We start from the raw sequence: 24,438 nt of genomic DNA on the forward strand, positions 1-24,438 counted from the left end.
TGACTCCAGGGATGGAGTGAGATAAGCGACAGGAAGAACAGGAAATGGACGCGCATGTGGTACAGAGGACTTTATTTAAAAGGCATCATGAGGATCTCAGGAACACTGTGGCCAAGAAACCCATGTGCAAATTAGCCAGTTGTTAAGATATTCTCAAACGAAGTATTTTTGCAGGCAATTGGGCCTTTTATTGTGACAAAATCGTGTTTAAAAACCTTTGGCAGAGTCAACACATGTATCCTGATGTCATTACGCTGATGATATCAGTCATCATCCACACTAACGAGACACTGAGTTTGGAAAGAAAATGTTAATAAAAGCACAATTTTCAGATTTAATTCCCACTAGTGAGCCATGCCTTTCGAAAATATGAATGTAAACATCTGAATAGCTCATTAAATTATCTTATGCTTCCAAACTCAACATCTTCCTTGCTCCCAAGGTATGCCTTTATCACTAACATAGTTCTCTTTGCTAAGGCTCCTAAGAGAGATGCATCATATCTTACAGATAACATTTTAGTTTCACTTTAACTTCTTGGTAAATATAGATGATATAATAATAGAGCTTCAGGATAAGGTCTATAACATATTTTTGGTATAAAATCAAATAGAATATCACGCTAGTCCTTAAAGGCTCTCGGAGTACATCCATTGTCTACTAGGAAAAAGTATTCAGTGTTGCTTAAATTGTGTTTGTAGACCAGCATCATTATTCAAAAATGAGGTATACAAATTGTTGGCTCAACAGCTGTCATACTGTAAGTTATATTTAACAAAATTCGATTGAACAAGCATTTAGTAAGCCTATTATTTTTCAAAATATTGTACCAAAGACTGTAAAAATAATAAGAGAAGGTAAATGAAAAGAATGACCTGAACAATAACTAATTTCTCACCGCTAGTGTTTCACTTTGTTCAAAATATATTTAATAACTTTAGAAGCAAGGGAATCTAATATCTTATCTCCCCTCTGGGTAGTAATTTTAGACTTCTCTAGATAAATCCATGTAGGTTCCTTCAATATGCTCTTATCATTTCCTATCAGCTACTGACTTCTACCTAGATTCTTTTTACAGCAAACCTCATCACTCATCTCCAATTGCTGCTCTTTTCCACCTATCCTAAAAAACATCTTAAGGCTTAGCTCTGATCATACCATTCTCTATTGGGGAAAACCCAAGCTTCTAAGCATAAAAATCAATGTTTAGACTCGAGACTCCTAATCTTCAGCCTTATCTCCTCATCTCCAGCTACTCCTGAGTCCTCTGCTCCAGTCACACTGGACTTCTCACAATTCCAGAATATTCCTTTGGCTGTCCTGTATGTGCCTTTACTCAGCCTGCTGCCTTCATCAGCTACACCCTTCAGTACACTATCTTTTCAAGGTATTGCACACGTGCATGCCCACAAGGGAGCTCACTCTGATGTACTCAGGTGGAATGACCCTCCCTCTTTGTTGCTTCCAGAAACTTCCACATGTCTATTAGCCATTTATGACATTCTGCATTTCCCACAGTTATTAATCAATAAGTTGCCCCCTCCGTTTTTTAGATAAACCCTTGATTGGACTTCAGGGAAGAGGAGGGTCTTGGAAATGATGAGCTCAATTTTACGTATGTTAAGGGTCATGTGTGTTTTCAGGGAAAAGGGTCAGTGGCTTTCATCAGATTCTCCCAAAGAAACAAGGGGAGAGAAGCTGAAGGACCATAGCGCTAAGTTATGAGCAACCTGAAGACATGGACTATGTCTTGGCCATCTCTCTATTCCTCGTGGCTACCCGCAGAATGTGTTGTTCAAACTGGGAGCCCATTACTGCTTGGGGAATGGCCTAGAGTGCCTACAGCTTGCCTGACACTGCATATAATCCCTAGAATCGTTCCTTCGCCTCATCTTCTAAGACACACCGAGCAGGGCTTCCATAGGGCCTTCATTATTCCTTGCACACCATGACTTGAGCAGATGGCCAGAATCCTCACTGCCAGAGGCCACGTGACAAGAGGAAGAGCATCCACAGGGCTAGCGACCATGAGGACTGTCCCACACTTTTCCCTGGTAGCCGTTGATCTCGGCGACCCTGCATCCTGTGCCCACCTGGCTGCATGAACACTGACAGACAAAGTGCGCAGGGACACTGCAGAGCGGGTAGCGGCAACCGGCTTGGAAGCGTTACTTTGTCCTGCCCCCAACCTGTTCTGTTCAGACACATAATTAATTGTCTTTGTGCAATGAGAGCAAACAATCTGATAGAAAATAGAAAATGCATTTTACTCCTCCACTCGGACGATAGCTATGGCCTCATTTCCTCGTGCATGGAAAGATGTTCGGGAGCCGGGCAAGCATTTGGGATGAACAGGTCCCTGGATGGCTGCAGATGATCTTGAGCGAGGTCAAGAACATGGGAAGTGTACCTTGTGTAGAAAAAACATCTTTTAAAGAGTTAGTAGAAAATACTGACGAGGAAATCTCCAATGCAGAAAGCCAAGGGACACAGTAGGCAAGGTTTCAGACCCCTCTTGGTAGCATTTCAAAATCATGGCTCCACCTCTTCCTCCAGCCCCTGTAGACGACCGTCATGGCCTAGACTTCCGGCAGTGCCATGAGGCTGCGACCAGCCAGCCCCTGGCTCAGGCGCCTGCTGTTTCCCCGTGACGCCTCAGCCTGACACCTGGACCCCACCTAAGGCTCTCCCAGGTGCGGCCGTCAGTGCAAGCGCAGGCCCCCTGCCCAGTGCAGGGCACAGCCACCGGCTCAGTCCCTCCTCCTCCTGTCTCCTGGGGGGGCAGTTCCTCGGTGCAGTTCACAAGGTTCCTCAGTGGGTCCCACACGATCTGTTGCTTTTCCTTTCTTGTTCCAGTTCTGCTCTGGCTTCAGTATCCAAACGAACAGCTTCCGGTCAAGCCTTGCTGTGGAGTCCGCTTTCCGGGGAAACACAGGCTGAAGCACTGATTCTAATCAAGTCCTTGTCTGTCATTGATTGAAAACTCAGAATAAAACATGGAAGGCAGTGATGACTAGGACCATATTCCGAGTAGATTCTGATTCTGTTTGGCCATAGAGCTTTCCCTCAGCGTATCCGTCTCTACATTATAATATCAGTGTCTCACTCTGCAGTGTCCGGTTTGCCAAATAAAGTGCATCCCACTTGACCTCACATGGGAGTTCATTACTTTTCCGAGAAACTAAGTGATGTAGGGCTGGAGCCATTGCTAGCTCTGCGGCAGGCTGCGTGGTCACATGCTTGCCTCCTGCGGGCAAGGCTGGGCGGCCTGGGAGGGCAGGGACTGTTGGCCATGGCACTGGGCTCGTATCTGGAAGCCGGAAGGTCTGTTCGCAATGGTGTGATTCTATCTGGCACCTATCCAAGGGGAGCACTTACTGCTCTCCTCACCTGGGACGAGCAGAACCTTTCAAGTCCCGAATGAAAAGCAGGTAAGGCAGTCCCAGCCCAGCACCATGAACGAGTAAAGGTAGCTACAGACAATCTATTTCAACAGCTATATACATATTTGATTTCTTTTAATCACTATCCTTCTAAGTACTTTTTCTTTAGAAAATGAAGGTTTGCTGAGGGGACTAAAAGGCTGGATATGAGTTTATATAGCAACGTTTTAGGGTGTGTCTACCACTTGGTATTACAGAATGAGAAGCTTTAGAATACATAGAACACATTCATTAGATTCTAAACCTGAGGTTATTCCAATACTAAATGTGTACACTAAGGACTGTCACCACACTTTGCTCCCCGGGTCCAGCATAATGCTTGGCATGCGGTAAATCTTGCCCACATTTGCTGAATGAGAAATACACGCGTGACTGATAACAACAGCAAATGACTGATAATGTCAACGCAGCCCAGGAATAAATCGAGGTGACAGCAGCGATCCCTGTCCTGTAGGGTCCCAGGTGCGCTGTGTGCGAGAGGCCGTTCTCCCGGCCCGGCCCTCCAGTCTGTCTTCTGTTTCCTCTGTGTCCCTCAGAGCCCGAGGTCCTGGTGCCAGGCTGGGGCGGCACCCCTGGGTGTCCCTTCGTTACTCTGATGACTGGCTCTGGGCCGATCAGCAGCCTCCCAAGAGCACAGCTTGGCAGACCCGTCCGGGAAGGTCATCGGTCTTGCTTTGGCACCTGTCAGATGGGGCTGAGGAGGCGTGGAAGGCATTCCTCTGTGTGTATCACTCTTTCCCACGTGCCCGGGGTTTGAGAAGATGAGGCACTTTCCTAAATTGTGAGAGTGAATGTGCTTGCTTGGCATGGCTTCCGGGCAGAATGCAGAGCGGGAGACAGGGAAGGGAGCTGGCTGATGGGACGTCCCGATGCTGAGAAACAAGACCAGCGGTAGCGCCTGGGTCACAGGTGGCAGGGGCAGCAGTCTGGTCAGGTAAAGCTTCCGGTGTTCTCTGAAAATCAAAGTACTAAGAAAAAAGCAAACCCCTGGAGTTTTAAGATCTTAAAAAACAAAAGCCACGAAAAGGAGGAGCAGAAGTTTGCTCCGACTAAGGGGAAACAACGTGCCAGGCCAGGGTGCCCAGGGAGGCATGGTTTTGGCTGCGCATCCCACAGTGGAAAACGTTAACGGCTTGTTCTGCCGCCACCGCCGACTTCCCCACAGGGGTTTTTGGGAACGCTGTATTCCGGCAATGAACTTCCTTTTATTCTAAACATGTGTCTAGTGTGACTCAGCATCAGGGATGAGAGTGAGCATCACAAACATTGGGAGCAATACAAACAGAGAGAACTGTGCTCCAAGGGTTTGTCATCGGCCACTTCATTTCCCCACCAAGCCTCCCACTCTTCCGCCGACTCCTTACTGGAGAGAGTCCTAGCTTCCCCTTTCAATTCTTCTCTTTTGGGGGATCTACTTCTCTGCTAGAGATTTTTACTTTAAACTTTGTTTTTTCACCCAATGTTCTACATGTCCTCATCTGGAAAAGGGAGAAGTCTATATAGTCTTGGGCGGTGGGGCAGACAGAATCCTAAGATGCTCCCCTCCCTCCCCGATTCCTGGTCCATGCTGTTTACCTTCTCTCAGTTACTCAGACACTAATCCAAGTCCTGCTGTGAGGGGGTCTTGCAGATGGAATTAAGGTCCTGAATCAGTCGGCCTTAAAACAGGGAGATTATCCGGGTGGGCCTGACCTAATCACAGGAGTCCTGTAACATTAGAGTTTTCTCTGGCCGGTCACAGAGGGGGAAGGGAAGTCAGAGGAACACACTCTGGCTGGCCTGGAAGAGGCAGTGAACGCCCATGCTCTGAGCAGCCTGTGGGGCCATGTGGTGAGAAGTATGGGTGGCTGCTAGGAGCTGAGAGTACCACCCTGACTATCAGAGGGAATGGGAACCACAGTCCTTCAACCACAAGGAAATGAATTCTGCCAGCAGCTAGTCCTCATCTGAGCTCCAGATGAGAACCTCAGACCCAGCCAGCACGCTGATTTCAGCTCCTGAGCGGAGAATCCAACAAGCTGTGTAGGATTTCCGACCTCCAGAAACTGAGATAGTAAATGTGTGCTGTTTTAAGCTGCCAAGTGTAGCAATTTGTTAGGCAATGGTAGAACACGGATATCAGCAGCCTCAAATCCACACGCTTAAAAATGAGGCAGAGAGAAGGACTATGCTAAAAACCCCCACCACGAACAGAATATTAGTATTTGTTACTAAAAAACACCGAAAGGCTACTCTTGCAACATAAAACTAGTCACCTGGATGGTGAAGAGTGTAGCCTATTTGTTCATTCACGGAAGAATATTTATTCAGGTCTTACCACACGGATAGCACTCACTAGGGTTAATTTTGTAGGGAGAGAGAAACCTTTAGGTAAATAGGTGTCTGCATTTTTTCTTTTATGGTTCATAAGAAATCCTGAAAGTTTAGAGCTATTAAAGACAAAAGCAGATATACTTTAAAGCAGCAGTTGCCAACCTTTTGGACCTCATGGACCACCAGTGGTTCGCAGACCACTGCCCTAAATTATAGCTGGATGAGGGATACTTTTAAAAATGCTTCATTTACTGGAGGAATGATACTTTGAGAAACTGAAAGTTCAGATACAAGTATATATCTTTTCGTCTTTCCCTTTAAACAAAATTTTAATTAAATTTTAATCGATAGGAGTGATAGAAAGAAACTTCAGACTGTGGCCAGAGGCACTGAAGGTGGTGTAATGTCAGTTGTGGTGGACAGCAGTGCCCCCCACCCCCCCGCCCCCCCAGTCTCCTTGCTTTTGTTCCCTGTAAACAGGAGGGAGCAGAACTCTGATTTATTTCTCTCATTGCTTTTTGTTGTTCATGAACTTAAGGTTGCATTTCATTGACTTTAAAGTAATTTCTGAAAGAAACATGTGCTGACATTACAGGTATCTGGATCATTAACCATGCAACACCGAGCGAGGAAATAACGTGACAGCAGAAAAGCCATTTGTTTAAGGTAAAGGCCGAAACGTTACCATTGCACACATGCCTATACGTGGTACACAGGATATTTATTTTCATGGAGGGTTACCAGAAAATCTGGAAGTTAAAGAGAAGGCTGTTGATTAGAAGGGAGTATCAGGCCTGGATGTGTATTCTCCATTCTGCACCATTTTTCCAGCCAACTTGTCCCTAACTTCAAGAGAGATCTGTTCTTTCACTTTATTAGAGAATGTGCTAGTTACAGTGTGGGGAGGGGGAGAATGATAGGGTGTAAAGATGAATGGTGAGGAAAGAAGCTGATTTGGAAGACAAATCCTATGGACAAAATTGAAGGAATTTATTGCCTAAAAAAAATAGAGCTTCTTATAACTCTTCTTTTATAGCAGAGGATGCTGAATGTTTCTTGTGGGCGGAGGGGCACCACCATATAATGAATTAATATTATGTAGATACTATGTTGGCATATACAGACTGGGGCAAAAGTAGGTTTACAGTTGTTCTTATGAAAAACAATGCACTAATTAATAAAGAATAATACAAGAATAAACTCTGTTTTATGTACTCATAACTGTAAACCCACTTTTACTCCACCCTGTATATAACAAAAGAGGAAAGAAATTTCACATTTTGATAAAATTAAAAGTATAATAAATGAGTACAATTTTTTTTTAATGATCATCTATCAATAAGCAAACTGAAATCCTTTTTTGTGAGAAAAACATTTTGCGTGATTGGGATCACACATTGGTGTTCTCTTTTCTCTTTTCAAATTGGTTACAAATCTTCACGTATTCCGAGTTCACAGTCTAGACAGAAATAGGTGCTGGGCCCAGTTAGTCCACAGGCCACAGCTTCCTGGCCTCTTCTATGACGTCTGTGCAAACACTGGGATCAGTAATTCTCGGCATCCACAAGGACTGCGCTAGAGGGAATGAGCATGGGTGTCAGTGATGGGGATCGGCACTGCAGACGCGACCCCATAAACGAGCAGGCAAGGGCGGTGGGGGAGAAAATGTGGGGAATTAACTAACACTTCTGATCTTTAAATTTAGATAAGAAAGAAATCTCATAAAAAATGTATGCTCTCCATGCTATATCCAGACAATGTTTATTTTTCCTAGAGGGTGACTTTACAAGTGTCAGTTTTTATGTTTCCCCCCTCCATTATACATTTTTAAAGTTTGGTTCTGGTAATTCACAAAATAAATTTTATCTGTAAATAATGTCTGGACCTCAAAATGAACAAGCCATTTTCAGTTAAGGTCTATCAATTTCTGTGAAGTAAACACTGCATATGAATTTCCAATAAAGCAATGCAGTTACAGATACACTATCTGGATTTTTTTCTTATATTGTAGAGTAAAACTCCATTATAAGGTACCATAATTTACTTTGAGCTGGGTTTTATTGCAGACAATTTTCTCCCTCTCTTACAGGGGTAGTTAATATTGACGAACACGTCACATAAACACCAGTGCTTCTGGTTCTCTTTCTAAAAGAAAAGCTCCAACTCTGATTAGAATAAGCCCGGCTCAATCGTGTTGGCGCTCTGGAAGTACCCCAGTATCACAACTGTTCTGTTTATTGCCAGGAAGGAAAACTCGGCAGACACATATAACACTTGCATCAACGTGGAAACAATTTGAAAAAGAAAGTTAATTTTAGCAGAGCATTCAACATAAGCTTGTATTTTTTCTTTGAGCCTTCGTCTTGTCTAGTTTGTGTAGAATGCAATGCTTTTCTCATCCTAAAATGTACAAAGTTTGTAAGGTACATTGTAAAGCAAATCACACGTTTTCTGCTTACTGTCCACCAATTCTTTAAGATTCAGCCCCGTTGTCTCCCTGTCCAGGAAACTCCTCTCAGCAGCCCCCACACCCAGGTCAGGGCACCGCCTTCCCGGTGCTCCCACAATCCCATGTGCGAATTCATATCATTACACATCCACCCTGTTTGATGAGTCTGTTTAGAAATCCATCTACCCACTTAGACTTCGGGCAGCTTCGAAGCAGGGACTGCGTTTACTCCCCATCGCTTTGTCCTTGGTGCCTAGCACAGTGCAAACGTGGAGTTCATTCTCCGTTTTTTAAGAGGTAAATGAATGGACTCATTGCGGGCCACTGGGCGGGTGTGAAGGTTCTCTTTCACCCAGGGAGGGACTATCACTATCTTCCAAGACAGTAACTGTTTTCCAAGAATGTCAGTGTAACCATGCCACGATTCTGGATAGAGGGTAAGGATGAGCGCCAGAAAAGAATAGGAAGAGGAAGAAGAGATGCCCAAGAAGGAGAAATGGCCTTTATCAGAGACAAGGAGGAATAAAATACGGCCCGTGGGTTGCTGGACCCAGTTAGGGACAGCAGTGTGTGCCCTCTGTAACGCTGGTGCAGGGTTGACGAATCACTATGAACCTTCCTTCCTCTCTCCTTCCTTCCCTCCCTCTCTCCTTTCCTTCCTTCCTTTCTCCCTTCTTCCCTCCTCATTCATTTATTTTATTATTTATTCGTTCGTTCATTCATTCATTCATTCATTCATTCACTCACTTATTCATCCTTACCATTTTGCAATGCCATTTTGAAACGCCCTGCTTCTACTGAAAATAACCTAAGAGAAGCTCTGCTTGGCAATGCTTTGAGGAGACAGAACTCCTATCTCCTCTCCCCTCCCCTGCTTTCTATTTTGAGGGCCACTGGTAACGAGGTAAAGAAAAAGGGAGGACTCCATCACCTTTTCATTGCCGAAGACATGGCGATTCTTTGACTCTTTTTGCGTAAATGAGGATGATGAGGATGCGGGGGAGGGAAAGCTTTGCTTCTGGGGAAGCATTTTCCTTGGCCTTGAACACTAGGCCCGCAATACCCAGACTCCAAGTACAACCAGAGATGCCTTCCCAAGGCCAGTGGCCTCCTCTCACTCCTTTGTTTTGGGGGGCGGGGTGGGGGGGAGAGGGGAGCATTGGTTTAGCTTCTGTGAGGAGTCAAAACAAGTCTTTGATGTTATTCCTCCATTCTTCTCCTGCCCCAAACTTCAGCCCCATCTCTGGGGCTGCGGACCAGCTGCAGATAAGCGACACGGGGAAGACGGCACACTGCCTATCCTGAGTCGTGATTAGCAATAAGCCTAGAAGTGTGGGCTGGGGGTGGCCTGCCCGGTGCCCCAAGAAACATCTGGGGGAGACTCTGGGAGGGTAGAGATGTGGCATGGCTGGTTTTTCGTTCACCAACTATCTAATCCTCATGGCAATTATTCAAGAACTGTGTGTATGCACTCAAGATAACATGGTTTTCATTTTTTAAGGCATCCATAGTAATTAGAAAATGAGAAGAGTTACTAATTTTTTATAGCAGCCTGTTTTTAAAACAAAGTATTAATATTTCCAAGAGGTAATGAATGTGGCGATATGATGGAAGCACTGACCCAGAAGGGAACATGAGCCTGCTCACCGTGATTACTGATCTAGCCTGCTGCTTACATTTTAAAATTAGGGGAAAAACTACGCAAGTTCCTTTGTTTCTTTCAGTATTCTTGTCTCTTTTCTTGCTACTGTTGAATGCTGGCAAATATAGTTAGTATTCTGATACAAAGGGTAAATTTTCTAGTTTCAAAAAGAAGCTGGATTATTTTCCAGAGATTATAAACATTTTCCTACACTTGTAAAGGAAACACAGATAGAAGGAGGACTTCGTGTTTGGTATTTTACAAAGGTCTTGGAAACCATTTGGATGGCACTGCGTTTGCAACACCCAGGCTGGAGAGAAGAAGGAGAACATTCCTCCAGATTTTAACCACTCCAATGGCAGGAAGGAATATCCAGTGGTGGCGAACCTATGACATGCGTGTCAGAGGTGACACGCGAACTCATTTTTTTGGTTGATTTTTCTTTGTTAAGTGGCATTTAAATATATAAAATAAATATCAAAATATAAATCTTTGTTTTACTATGGTTGCAAATATCAAAAAATTTCTATATGTGACATGGCACCAGAGTTAAGTTAGGGTTTTTCAAAATGCTGACACGCTGAGCTCAAAAGGTTCGCCATCACTGGAATATACCTTAGCAGTTTAGAGTAATTAAGCCTTGAGAATTACTTGGGCATTGTCTCACTATCACTTGTATATCATAACATTCGTTTCATTGTTGTGTAAACATATTTTTGTTAATTCTTACCAGAAAACCTAGTTTTAATAAACTAAGTAATGAGTGTCACTGATAGGACTCATGAAGGTAATTACTGCAAACAACTGGCATACTTACAATTGCATTTCTTCTGAACAAACCGGAGCTTGCACGCTGTTCTGTAGGTGGAGAGTCGGATTCGATCCAGCTCTTGAGCTCCTGGGGGGGAAACGTACACATATGGTATGCCATGTGCGTGGAAGGGAATTTATAACATTTTTAAAGAAAACAACTATAAATGTAACCCATGCACTTAATTTTGTTGTTATTAGAACACAAATATAACTTGAAGATGTGAAAAGGTCTGTCCCGTATCCCTCAGGTTATGGGAAGAGAGCACGTGTGATCAACGCTGAAGGTCAGGTTGTCAACCGTGTTCACCGGCCAAGACACCCAACCTCAGCCCTGCAGAGGCTGCCACGAGGGAGCAGTCTGCTCAAGCTGTGACTTGAACAGCCAGATGGAAGCGATAGTAATATCATCGCCATCATTTTAAACGCGCTGTCACTGGTCCTTAGACCGAGGCTGTGGGTGGGCACCTGCCGAATGTTGGGCATCTTTTCTGCTTGACCTGAGGCCGAATGCTTTCGGAAGTCCTCGTTATCTCGTCTGGAAGACAGGGATGGGGACCCCACTACTGTTGACGTCATACGCTGTCAGGGTAAATGAATGACTCTACCCAAGGCACCGAGAGCACTGCCTGGCGCACAGTGAGCGCTGTGCAGGTATTCCCCATTATTCCCCGCATCTCACCGCCGTCTCCCTGTCAGCCTCGGAGGAGACTCCTTTCTGAAAACAACTGCTTCGCTTACACAGTGGTTTCCCTTCCCTTCCTGACAAAGAGGAACATGCTCCTTATGTTTCTGAGCTGCGTTCCCTGTTCGTTCCACTCAGGAATCCCGTGTGGCTTATGATGCCCACAGCACCCAGTCGGAAGGCTCCTCTGCTCAGAATCCAAGTTCCTCTGCAAGCTCTTCCCATCCTATCTTCCAACAAGAGTCCCCACTACTCTACCCCAGAACTTCCCCTTGCAGACAGGCTGCTTGTTACGTAACCTGAGTTTACTCCAAATGGGTTCATCTCTAGACTGTGTCTGGGACACAGCAGACTTTGAACAAGGTCAGTTCTCTGCTTCTAACTCTTTGGCTTCATCGAAGCCCGTGCTTCTGGTTCATACAGATACAAAGGCCCATACCTGGTTTTGACATGTGTTGAACTTTCTCTCCACCAGTAAAAGAGCTCCATAGATGCTTCTAAATATAATAGTTAGGGTAGCAAGCAAATGAACTGGCCTGAAAGTAATTATATTAGGTGACCAATTACTCACTCTCCTAATGAAACTTGGGATGAATGAACAAGTGTCCTTCACTGAGAGCATTTAGCATTCCCTCAACTCAAACGGATCTCTTTAGATTCATTGAAAAACACTATCAATACTCCCATTACTTCATGGTTTAATAAGGCATGTAACTAAATATTAATTCTTACAGAAGTGTATTACTTGACAAACAGGCTCGTTGATACCGGGTACTTGAAGGATCAAAGAGGCAATCGAGAAATTCCCTTCCACATGTTCTCCAGAGGTAGACATTTTAGCCAATGGCCATGAGGATTATTTGCAATGACAGGGATGATTATAACATAGTGAAAATAAATGGACTTGCTGTGTGAACTTTGACAAGTTTTAAAAGTTATTTCCTCATGTGTAAAAGGGGGATAATATCAACTTTATTGGCTGGTAACCTACGTGGCTGGCACCTAGCGAGAACTTTACAGCAAGCAGATGGGCCTCCTGTGCCATTTCTGAGCAACAGCAAGTGACAGAAATTTCTTTTTTGCATTTGATTTTAACTTGCCTTTCTGCAACTTCAATCCATTTGACCTGGTTTCCCTTCTGGAGCCACATAATCTTTTTCTCCTGGCACTTGAGAATTTACTTCTCAGACAATGGGAAGCCACTATCATGATCACTGTTAGCATCTTCATTACCATCTGAAGATCATGTACAAAAGGCCCTGCTATCACGAGTTTAGGGTTTAGCTGGGGAGGTAGCTTCTCCTTGACTTTTCAGGTCCAAGAGGTTCAACTGCACAGCCATCTGAAGCACAATGTCTACCACTGAGCACGCCTCACAATTAGCTTCCATACATGGAGGTGGCCATTATTATCCTCATTATCATCAGGCAAAGATTTGGGGCCCTAACCATTCTCATCGCCCTATTCCATGACTGGCTAGTATCTCCTTGACACAAGATCTACAAAATTAACCCAACCTGTATAGAATAAAGGAAGTAACTACTATCACCTTTGATAAGGACACTTACTAATGCAATTCATTCTTGGGCTCTTGGTAAGCTTGTAGCTTATTAAGAAGCTATTTTTAAAAAATTATATGTACTTATACTAAGTCATATTTTCCCCTATTTTCAATTTAAATGCTTATTTGGGGTGGGGGCTACAGGTAGGATTTCATACTTAGTTTCTTTTATTTTTTTTTTAGCTCATGTTTCTAACCTTTCTGATATTTTTAAAAATTTTATTTTCTCACTGGCATTTCATAGGGGCTTCCCAGTTTCAGGTCCTCTACATCTGAGAGGCTCATGGATGCTGGATAACCAGGCAGAGCAATGATCAGAAATACCCGGATGCTAAATCTGTCTTTTCCCCAGGATGAGGGTGTTGTCTTATTGATGCGGATTTTGGCTCAACCATCAGGGAAGTCTCAATATCTGTAAGTAATCCTTTAGAAGAAGTCATTAGGGACATAGATTATTTGTGTAAGTTTTTCAAGAATAATGATTTAAGCCCCAGGTAGAAACGGATGATGATGCAGCACATAGTTCAATTTCTTAGTTCCAGCAAGACCTGAGCCTCTGAGCAGAGAAACCCTGGCTCCTCTGCACCTCCCTCCCATAGAGGTCCCGGGGCAACATGGGACAGGTGCGCCTCTCCAGGAGCAGGAAGAGGGAAGGAGAGCTGATACGTAGGGACAGGAGTGCACTGACTGCTCACCTGCCCCACCACGACATGGACTTAACAGACCCTCTGTTTTATTTAAGAATCAGCAATAGATCTGTAGGTCTGTCAGTGTTTCCTATTTATGTATATTCTTCTTGGCTGAGGATATAAGGCCTCAATATTAATAGGGATGTGGTGAGCAAGGAAAATTAGCCTTTCAGATATAGCAGCACACTACCTTGCACCGACAATGTAAGTGGCAAACACAAGATCCATAATGAGTTCTGGAACCAAAAAAACCCAACAGACCCCAAAACAAACAAAAACCCCCACCTCTGACCTGATGTATGGCATGCAGGCTCTTGCTCAAAATAAATGTATTTGTCTCTGCCTCAATAAACCATACACTTAATTCAAGTTTACGTGTGCAGTCTCTTCTTGAAAATCTGTAGATTCATAGCCTACCTGGAAGTAGCTGCATGTCTTCTGTGTCCAAATTATAGCTTAAAACCAAGGGCCTGACAGGGCCACAAAGAGTCTTCTGGTACTTCTAGGGGCCACCCTCCAGGTTGACTGCCCATTACTTACCCTTTAGACATGGTCATAACACTACCTGCAAATCTCCCTAATTGTATGGTGATCCAGCTCATGTTTCTCCAACACATGCACAACTTAAGAGACTTTGTTAGTGTCTTGATGAGATTAAGGTCCATTTTTAGCCTATGATATTTTCCTGAGCTAACAGTCTAGTAGCCTTATTAAAAAGGGAAATTAGCTGACTTAATTCCTCTATGAAAAGAGATGGAATTTGAATAAATGAATAAGGAAGTAAAGTCAATAGAGCAATCCTTGTTCTTAGCATGTTGAAATGTCTAGGGTTACCACTATCTTTTGTTCATGATCTGAACAGTGCCTCGCTGTTTGGTAGTTGTTCAAGGACTGCATGACTTTGAAAATACTGGAAAGCAGAACCCCGGGCAGGGACATGGCTTTTTTGTGATGGGCACTATTAATGCAATTGATAGTGAGCCCACCTTAAGCTGCTCCATCAGTATAAGCTCTGACTGTGAGGAAGCAAGGCTAGAAGAGACACTGTGTTTACATGCTGGCTGCTCTGGATATACTGGTTCCTGAGACTATGAGAGGTGGTTCTAAAGGAATTCCTGGACACTTAGAGCCAAAATAACAATGGTGAAGCCTTGACAGGAAATCAAATTGTATATGAAAAGAATTGGGCAAGAACAAAACTTTGGTAAAATCTGACGTCAGATGGCTGGGAAGATACTGAGAGACAGGAAAAGAGAAATAGAGTGGTCAGAAAAAGCAGAGGACCAGACCCGGGTGGTGGTGACACAAGAGAGAATTTGCAGGATAGTGACCCATGGTGCTAACATTTTGAAGAGGCTGAAGAGCATGAGAGATAAAGAAGTAAGTAAAAATAGTCATTGCATCCACTGTGGCCTGTGGTAGCAGCAACACCCATGCCCTTTTTCTGAATTTTTGAAGTCAGTTTTCCTAACTCACAGTGAGCATTGCAGAAACACGCTCTGTAGTGAGCACTCTGAGGGAAGACCGCCTTCAGACATTCAGCAGTGCTCGTCGAGTGCCCGCATTTACCCTTTGATTTCTGGCGAAGACCTCTCTTCTCTTGTTAGGAAGCCTCCCAAGTTCTGAAAGAATGTTTTCCAATCAGCTTCCCCTCAATAAAACCTACCTATCCTGTCCTGGAGGCTTTTAAACCAACATTGATTCAGCATCCAGGGGAATGGATTTAAGGTAAATGCCCGGGGTCTGTCCCTACGGAGGAGCTCGTGGTGCGTGACGTGGATATGCGCACAAGCACGTGTCGCACAAGGCGGAGTAAATGTGCTCTGACAGCAGGAAGACAGAGAAGGTGAGTTTAATTCCAAGCACAAACTATTGATTCTGCTAAAATCCAGGTTAATAAACTTATTTCAGCTGATAAACTTATTCAATGACTGGAAAGGCCAAGACATTTACATTTAAGGAGTGTTTTCAGCTTTAGTCTAAGGTACTAGCTAAACTGATCATTAGGGCATTATCCTGAAGGTGCTCTTTGGTTTAAGGGCAGCTTGCCCAGAATTTCTTTAATCAAGGAGGCGGCCATGGAGCTACTATTGTTGTTGTTTTTATATGTAAGGCTAGTCTATTTTGCTGTTTTAGTGAGCCCACGTGACTCTTAATTTCATTTCTTTGCCGTTTCTTTCTACTTCCTGCTCAGAGTAGATGTGCTACGCACATGTGCTGCAATCACCTGAATTTGCCAGGATTTCTTATCAGTTGTTCTTCTTATTAATTGTTATTGTCTGCCCTTGGCCTTTGTAAAGCCAATATGCCTTAATGTTCCCCTCAGCTTGACTAAACTTTAGTCAGGCTTCTTCCTGACTCTAGGCCTCTGACCTCCCTTTTCTTAGAGCCTTTACTTAGAAAACTTTCCATTGTAAATTCGCTATCTGCCCCACTGAGACATAAATTCCCAGTTTCTGGCCAGTTTTACAGCCCAGATATAGCCTTCCTAGGACCTGGGAGCCATCCCCTTGAAATGTAATCACTGAAGGAGCTCTCCCAACTTGAAAAATGTAGAGCTCTCCCTCTTTCTTTGGCTATAAAAGTTATGTTGATCTTTCTTTGAGTTGGACAACTTCAACGCAAAAGTCATGTGCGACATATGCATTTTTCTGTACTCAGCACTACACCAGGGAGAAGGCACTCAACCTTTGGTAAGTATTTTAAAAATCATTAAATAAGTACACGTTTATAATTCTTACAGTGTGTTTGCCAATAAAGTCTTTAATGTAACAATAAATTTATCATTTTTCCCTAAGACTTTACTGTTTTTTTTATGTTAAATATTAAATTTTTTAAATTTCTGTAACAAAACACTGGCCCATGATGTACCTGGCTCCTGCCTTTTCAGTCTAAGAACCTGTGATATGGGAGGATATCTGTGCTGCCTTGTATTTTGTTTAGATGGGCAGGCAGTAACGAGGTTCCTTGCTCTGCTAGATCTGATTCAATAAGGTCATTAGTCCAGGTGCCTGGCCATGCCAGAAACGAAGACACAGTACCAAACATGGCCTAGCAAATTGGAAGGTCATGGCGGAAACACTCACAGGCACTGCAGATGTGTTTCTAAAAGTGGAAAAAGCAAGGAGCATGATTGAGATTCCCCATCTCAGTTTTAATTTTCTTTCCTTTGTGTTAGTTCCAACACTGTCTTGGTGTCGCCCAATTATTAGGAAATGATAAAGGGAAATATGAATCTTATTATCCGGGACTTTCTTTATCTGCTCTGACCCTCATTCTTGCCAATCAGTTCCAATCTTCAGTAGAAACTTAATTTTTGTCTACTGCCTTTTCAGGGAAAAAGGCTTACCACTCACTTCTGCTTATCCTCATTCTTTATTCGGGGAAAAAAGAGATCAAAAGACAATAAGAGAACTGTACTTTTCTCTTTATAACTTTTCATTTGAGATGTGTGCTTTCCTCCCAATGTCAAGTTCTTCCTCCTTATGAATAAGAAACATGGTCTACAAGGGAGACATTACTGACTACAACCATATCTATACCTAAACCAATGGCCTCTATTTCATAGATTCTCCAATGGAGTCAGTCTTGGCTTGGTTTCCCTCTCTAGCAGGTGCCCTCGAGGGCTCTTTCAAAAAATATTTTTATTGATTTCAGAGATGAAGGGAGAGATAGAGAGAAACATCCATGATGAGAATCATTGATCGGTTGCCTCCTGCACGCCCCATACTGAGGATGGAGTCTGCAACCCAGGCATGTGTCCTGACCAGGAATCGAACCATGACCTCCTGGTTCATAGTTTGATGCTCAATTACTGAGCCATGCTAACAGGGCGTGTGGGTTCTTTTTAACTTTTCATCTTTTTAGAGACTGGTCTGTGGGACAGATCCTTCCCTATGGCATGAAGTCTAAATGACAGCATATAGTTTTGTCTGGTAATCACACAGGACTCCTCTTTCCCATAGAAACATATGCCATCATTCAGTAGATGAGACATTCAGTGATTCATTTCACAAATTTTATCAATGCCTACAACATGCTGGATGCTGACAGTGTAGAGAGATGAACCCAGACTTTGAAGTTTAGTGGACTCCATTAAACGCCAACATTTAATAGTGTTTCTAAAGTGTTGTGTATGTGTGTATATATACATATATTTAGGTCCATGAAACTTTTCCTTCATATAAAATACAGAGTGTAGTAACACATTGTGATATTTCACTAATTTAACTTTTCCCTTCTAGGAGGCAAAAATGCTCAAAGTTACATTTTATGCAAAGAAATTTGGAATTTTAAATAAAAGTACCCGAGTCATAGAATTTCATGTGTATTCAATGGACACGATAGGGTCTTCCATGAAAGTTCTGTACTTACTCATCTCTGCAAACAGCTGTCTTCTTTCTGCCATGGTATTTCCTCTTTTCCCACTATCTTCAATCATTCTAGGAGACAAAATGGGTACAGCGGCTATTATCCTCCTGCTAACGAGGCAAACGGCCATTTCTATAGAAACACACTTGCCGTGGCTATGCCACAGACACAGAGCCAAACTAACACTGTGTATTTCGAAAGTATAGTTTTACTTTTACTAACTTAAATTGCTGTACATATTTTTGCATATATAATGTTGCTGTATTTGTTTGATTTTTCATTTTCTAACACAAAAATATCTACAGCAGAAAATGACCGTGTGTTATTACTAAATACAGTCCTATCCAGTCTGTTAGGTGAGTCTAATCTTGGGGATTCCTGTGAAGAATATAAAGCAGATATAATGCATCTCATTCAACAAACGAGGAGACTGAGAGTCTCGTGAACTTTGTGAAGGGAATGGCATAGACGTGTGGGCGCCAAGACCAGAATGCCTTTCACCACATTCTGCTGCAAATTGTCCCCTGTGCACCCAAACCTCCACTTAGAAACAGATGATTTTCTAAATGTTCACCTCGAAGTTGAGTGTTTGGAACTTGCCACCGTTTTTCTGTACATAATTTCATGGAAGGTGGTTGGTTAGGTTCACATCTCTCTGCTTAAATAAACATACTATCTATAGTGGGACTATCTTAAGAAATACCAAGAGTTAAAACAGAGAATGAAAAAAATTGAAATTTGACTTGAGGAAAGTGAAGATAATGAGAAAGTTAATGGAAATGTTGTTTAGTCTGATAGAGGGCTTTGGGCTAAATATTAAGGATTTTACAGGTTGATGGAGGTGATTTTTTATTTTATCTAATTAAACTTTTAAAAATTAAAGTTTCACCTCTCTTATATACGTATGTGTATACATTTATATTGATCCCATTATGTTTTGATTCTTGGGCATGGTAAGCATAAGGCACAGCTGATCGTTGTGCCTGTCTTTCCATGGACCCTCTTTCTCAATAGGGGTCTTTGTCCATACTATTTATTATTATTTATTTTTGGTCTGGGTTGCCCTCTTCCTGTGCTTAGCTAACTTGCAGTTACCCTTCAGGTCTCAATTTAGACGTATCTTCCTCTGAAATCCCTCCTAATTCAATGATTGGCTGGGTTTATGCCTTTCCTCTGAGCCTTCATAGCCCTCAACGCTGAGCTTAACAAACCTTTATTGATACCCTCTATACTCCAGACACCAAACGAAGCTCTGGGCATAAAACAGTGATCAGTTCCAGCTCCCACCCTCACTGTGCTTCCACTCTAGTGGGGAAGACACAAAAGCAATAAACAACAAATGCACAATGAGGTCATTATAGCTGTAGAAGTGGCAAGAAAGGTATGGGACTGCGAGAGAGGCTGATTACGTGGGGCTAAAGCGAACAGAACCACTCGCGGAAGACTGCTCAAAAGGTAAGGGTGCTAGTTTCTCTGAAAAGGGCATCAAAGGAGCAGTGACTCTGGAGCAGTTTTAAAGGACGCATAGGAATTTTCCAGGTAGAAAGGAGTGAAGGAAGGACTCGGGGAAAGCGTGGCACTTTGAAAAGTGTATAGGGTGCATTTGGCGATTGGGGCTAGTTTGGCACTGCTGGGTGCAGTGCACATGGAGATGCTGGAGAGGTGAGCAGGCATCAGAGCCAGAGAACCTTTGTCATGTCCAGACAGTCAGAGCTTTGCTCTGAGGCACCAGGAGCCAACCAAGGTGTAAGTAGGGATTGATGTGTACGGATTTAGATTTTGTCAAGATTACTCCCCACGGTGAGTGCAGGAGAGACTGGGTCAGCAGAATGGTAGGGGGTCAGAGCTCATCACTAAGGGACTGGTCCAGTTAGCTGGGCACTTCTGTGATTTGGGAGTGACAATATTCTGTGTTAGGTGAAAGGACTGATTTGAGAGATTTAGGACACATTCAACAGCATGTGGTGATTGGCAGGTCACAGGGAGAAGAGCAGAGAGAATCCGAGCCTTTGCCTCCCCTCAGCATTTCACACAGAGTAGGAACCAACCAGAGGCCCTTGTGGCGATAATGAGGTGGTAGGAGGTGAGCTCCCTGTTACCTGGCCCCAGCCTCATCATTAACACAGAGCTGCAGGCTGGACAGGGAGAGTCCCCCTCTTTGTCCTCGCCTATGGGGGAGGAATGAAACGACAGAGTAGAACAGTGTGGGAATCAGCAAGGTACAAAGAATAAACCTAAATGTAGGTCACGGGCTATTAGAATAAATGAGAATTGTATTTTGAAACAGGGAGAACACGTTCACATTGAAATATCACGTCCTCCAGCCGCTTCCTTCACATCTTTAACCCACCGTCATCCACAGCATACTCACAGAAGACATTTTAAAGGGAGAAGCTTAACCCAATGGTGTCTTACATTTGTGTGAATTTCCCCAGATTATAACATGTGTTTGCTGGTAGCCTTGAGAGGAGGAAGGGGAGATACGATTCCCAGATTATAGCTGAAGAACTTGAGACTCCAGCAGGTAGAGTGGCCATAAAACAAACTGTATTCTCTGGCAGGGCCGGAAATTGAGTCCTTTCTATTTTTTGCTTTTAATTTTAAAACTCTGAAGCCAGTATGGATTCTAATCACCAGTCACCATATTCCAGCTGCCACTGTTCAATACAAATAAGATCCTTCTGAAGCTGGTAACGAAGTTGGTAGACGCTGGTGGCTCAGGCCAGAGGAGAATGGGGGGGAAGGTCCCAGCTCTCTCGGATTCCCCTGAGCGATGCCTCTGCCTACTTCTGAGCGGATCCTCTGCTTTTAAAACACCGTTACCCTGGAGATAACCATGGTGATTGAGATAATTCCCAGCACCCAGATTTCTGTCAACCCAGACACATATCATCACACCAACTCGCACACCGATTCACGCTCTCAGTGCCAATCCGCAGAAGCCAGCGGGGTTGTTAGAGGCGCCTGGCTCTGCTTTGCGGCCACTGCACTTGGGCAAACAGCTTAGGACGCGCAGACCTTGTGGGCAGGGCGACGAGACCGTGCCCAGGCTCTCTGTTCCCCGTGTCGCTCCCGGCGGGTGACAAGGAGATGCTGGCTCAGCGATCGCCAACGCGGCCCACTCCCCGGAGTTAATCAGCGCGGTGAAGGCCACGCCACGGGCCTCCCCTCCTCTGATTGATCTACGGGCGGCACAGAAATGCCCGCTCCATTTCTGCTCATGAAAGAGACCTCTGTTGTGACTTCCTCAGATTTACATTCGAGTCTAGTCTTCGGCAATATAATAAAAAGTGTTCCGCGCTCTTTCCCACAATTGCATTTGCTCTCACGTCCTCGTCCGTGGCTGAGCGGGGCCCCAGAAGCAGGAGGGCGCTGCCTCTAAGATCAATGGCGGCAATGCCTTTCTGACTTTGCCTTTTACTTTGAACGTCACCTTCTGCTCCTGGAACCTGGGCCTGGTTCTGGGGGGCCCGGGGCATGAGCACGCTGTTCCAGGGTAATGACCAGCTGGATGCGAGAGGGACCTGGTCTTCCCTGGACAGTATGCGCCGCAGCAGCTGCCATCACACCAGCCTGGAGAAAGGATCAAAATGCAAATAGCGGATACACTGAATCTGGGGTTGGAGCTCAGCAAAGGCCTGGGGCGGGGTGGGGACCCAGTGATGGGGGCCAAGGGGGAAAAAGAGGGGGAGCAACTGTAATGCTCTCAACAATAAAGATAAGAATAAGATAAAAGTACCATAGGTGTTTCTGATACCCTGCCAGGTTTGAGCTGGAAATATGATACTAGTTGAGCTTGACCATGAGCTTAACTGTCCATTAGGGTGGAATTTTTACTTTGCTTTATAATATGTTTCTCTAGCTTGTAAGATACACTATCAAATCTACTTTGAGCCAAGGGAGAGGTAATTCATTCTTTGGGGAATGTGAATACACAGAAACATACACATACTTTAATATGGGTATCTAATGAGGTGAACTTTTAAAAAATAGAAAATGCCATTGAAAATGAGAAAACCATTTTCATTCTGGGAAGAAGTGCTCTCAGTGGCACTTTCCCGGCGGGAAGGAGCCTGCTGTTCGGGGTAAGTGTGTGGACACGACGTTTAAGGATGTTCGGTTTTGTTTGTTTCATTTGATTTCATTGGGCTTATGAGGCAGGGCTCCTGCTCAAGACAAGCTGGTACCGCCTCCCCCCGCTTCACTATTGGGAAGGCATTACAGATGGCAGAGCGAGGTGGGAGCCACTTGGAAGGAAGATGACCAAAACTGGAATTCTGTCAGTGAGTTCAAAGGTATAAGAATGTCTCTGAAGGACGGGGGACCCTGCCGAAGAGCCTGATCAAAAGGACCTCAAGGGCCCCAGGGACGACGGCCATAGGAGGGGTGGTCTGTACTGCTGCCGCCAGCACTGCATTGGGACCTAAGTCTTTTTAGAGAATCATGTTCTATCCGATATGAGGTGCCTTTGAGACATGTGTGTGTGTGTTTGTGTACGCACATGTATGTACATGCATCTGCATTTCTCAAGAGCAGTAATGTTGGGGTATAGCCCCCCTTGGTCAGGCAGAACTATGGCTGACCTTATCACTGGGTGAGTCTTCCCTGCCCTCCTGCTGGGATTGCCCAGGTCTTACCCTTTGGGGGAGGGAGTAAGGAAGTGACTGCCTTTCAATTATTTGGATCTTTCTTGATTTAGTGTAAGGTGTCGCTGTTCATACACATAGGTCTGTGTCTTTTTCCTACCTATCTAACAAATGAAAACAAATTAATGAAAAGTCCCTTCCCATCTGTAATTAGAAGACTATTTTTCACCAATCTTGCAATAAGACAACTCCAAATTTTGTAAGTGAATTTTTTAAAATATATTTTATTGATTTTTTACAGAGAGGAAGGGAGAGAGATAGAGAGTTAGAAACATCGATGAGAGAGAAACATCGATCAGCTGCCTCCTGCACATCTCCTACTGGGGATGTGCCCGCAACCCAGGTACATGCCCTTGACTGGAATCGAACCTGGGACCTTTCAGTCCACAGACCGACGCTCTATCCACTGAGCCAAACCGGTTTCGGCTTTAAGTGAATTTTTGAGCCCCATTTATCTCATTACATTGGGATCATATACAGACATTTATAAAAGTAAAACAGATTAGTAAACTTTGAAGATTGTAATTCCTGTTGGTGTTGCTCAGTGGTTAGAGCACTGGCCTGAGCACCACCGAAGGGTCTCAGGTTCCATTTCTGGTCAAGGGCATGCACCTGGTTTGCTCTCTGTTTCCAGGTTGGGGCGCTTGTGAGAGGAAATCAATCCATGTATCTATCTCACAACAATGGTCCTCTCTCTCTTCCATCCCCCCCCCCCCACTCTCTCTCTGAAAAAGCAATGGGAAAAATATCCTGGGATGAGGATTAACAACAACAACAAAAAGATCATAGTTCCAATTTTTTCCCAAGTGAGTTAAATTTAGCTTCTCAGTGAAAGGCTGTGACAAGACAGAATATATTAGCCGATTAAGCAATGCAATGCTATCTAACCTGCCGTTTCTTTAAAGATTTAGACCCTTTTAATGATTGGATAAAAAGTATAGACTTTCATCCCACCAAAATGGCCATGTCCATGGACACACAAGTAAAGGAGTTACAGTTCTTCGCATGGGCTGGTTTAGGAGAAGGCCAGGATTTGGTGAGAGTCAAAGGTGGCTTTATTTTCTAGCAGCACCAACTCTTAGTGAAAGGGGCTACCGGTTCCAGTGGGTGCATCTACAGAGCAGCTGCCCAGGGGAGAGGCTACGAAGGCTGGGGGTGGCCTCATAAAGCCAGGAAAGCAGGACAGAAGTCGAGGTGGAGCAATGCTGATGGGAGAAGGCAGTGATGGGCTCCTCATGTGGTAGAAGCCAGAGTGCCTGGACATACAAACTCAACATTCATGTGTCAGACGGCAACTCTCATCTGGGAAATGCAGAGCTTTAACCATGGCTGGCATGGCTCCGGGCACTGGAAAGGATTCTCTCATAGGCTAATTATTATCTCAGCTTCTAGGAGTGTGACCTCCATGAGGAGAACTGAGAATCAAGATGCAGGCCAGGGAGGCTTGCCTGCTTTAGTAGTTCCATATTTTTCATTTTTTAGAGTCAGGGGGTACTGAATTTGGAGAGGTGGAAAAGGGAAAGGCAGGCAAGAATACCATTTTCTGTGATAAAACAAGAAAATCTGACTTTTTCTTGGAGAAGAAATAATGATAATAAGGATAAGAATAATTTCCACAATTTAAAACAATTGCTGTTTTTTTTAAAAAAGCTTACTATGTTCCAAGTACTGTGCAGAAAGTTTTTCATTATGTTCTTACAAAAACGCCATAATGCTGGTATTATTATTTCCATTTTACCAATGTGGAAACCAAGCTTTGGAGAATTAAGTAATGGCACAAGCACCTCTTAGGAAAGACCAAAGTGGCATTGTGTGAAGTAAGACTCATG

At 43.9% G+C, this 24,438-nt stretch overlaps 1 protein-coding gene across 21 annotated transcripts in view; it reads right to left on the reverse strand.

The window, feature by feature from the left end:
- DTNA (dystrobrevin alpha) overlaps nucleotides 1-24,438 on the reverse strand; it is a 308,637-nt gene that overhangs the window by 92,238 nt on the left and 191,961 nt on the right. For all 21 annotated transcript variants that reach the window (XM_059707355.1, XM_059707354.1, XM_059707356.1 and 18 more), the window contains exons 3-4: nucleotides 17,967-18,034; nucleotides 10,665-10,745 (exon numbers count right to left, since the gene is read on the reverse strand). In XM_059707355.1, coding sequence (XP_059563338.1) covers nucleotides 10,665-10,745; nucleotides 17,967-18,033 — 148 coding nt within the window. In that variant the 5' untranslated portion in view covers nucleotide 18,034. The remainder of the gene's footprint in view (nucleotides 1-10,664; nucleotides 10,746-17,966; nucleotides 18,035-24,438) is intronic.

The sequence above is a fragment of the Myotis daubentonii genome, chromosome 8 (assembly GCF_963259705.1).
Source record: "Myotis daubentonii chromosome 8, mMyoDau2.1, whole genome shotgun sequence".
NCBI classification, from domain to species: domain Eukaryota; kingdom Metazoa; phylum Chordata; class Mammalia; order Chiroptera; family Vespertilionidae; genus Myotis; species Myotis daubentonii.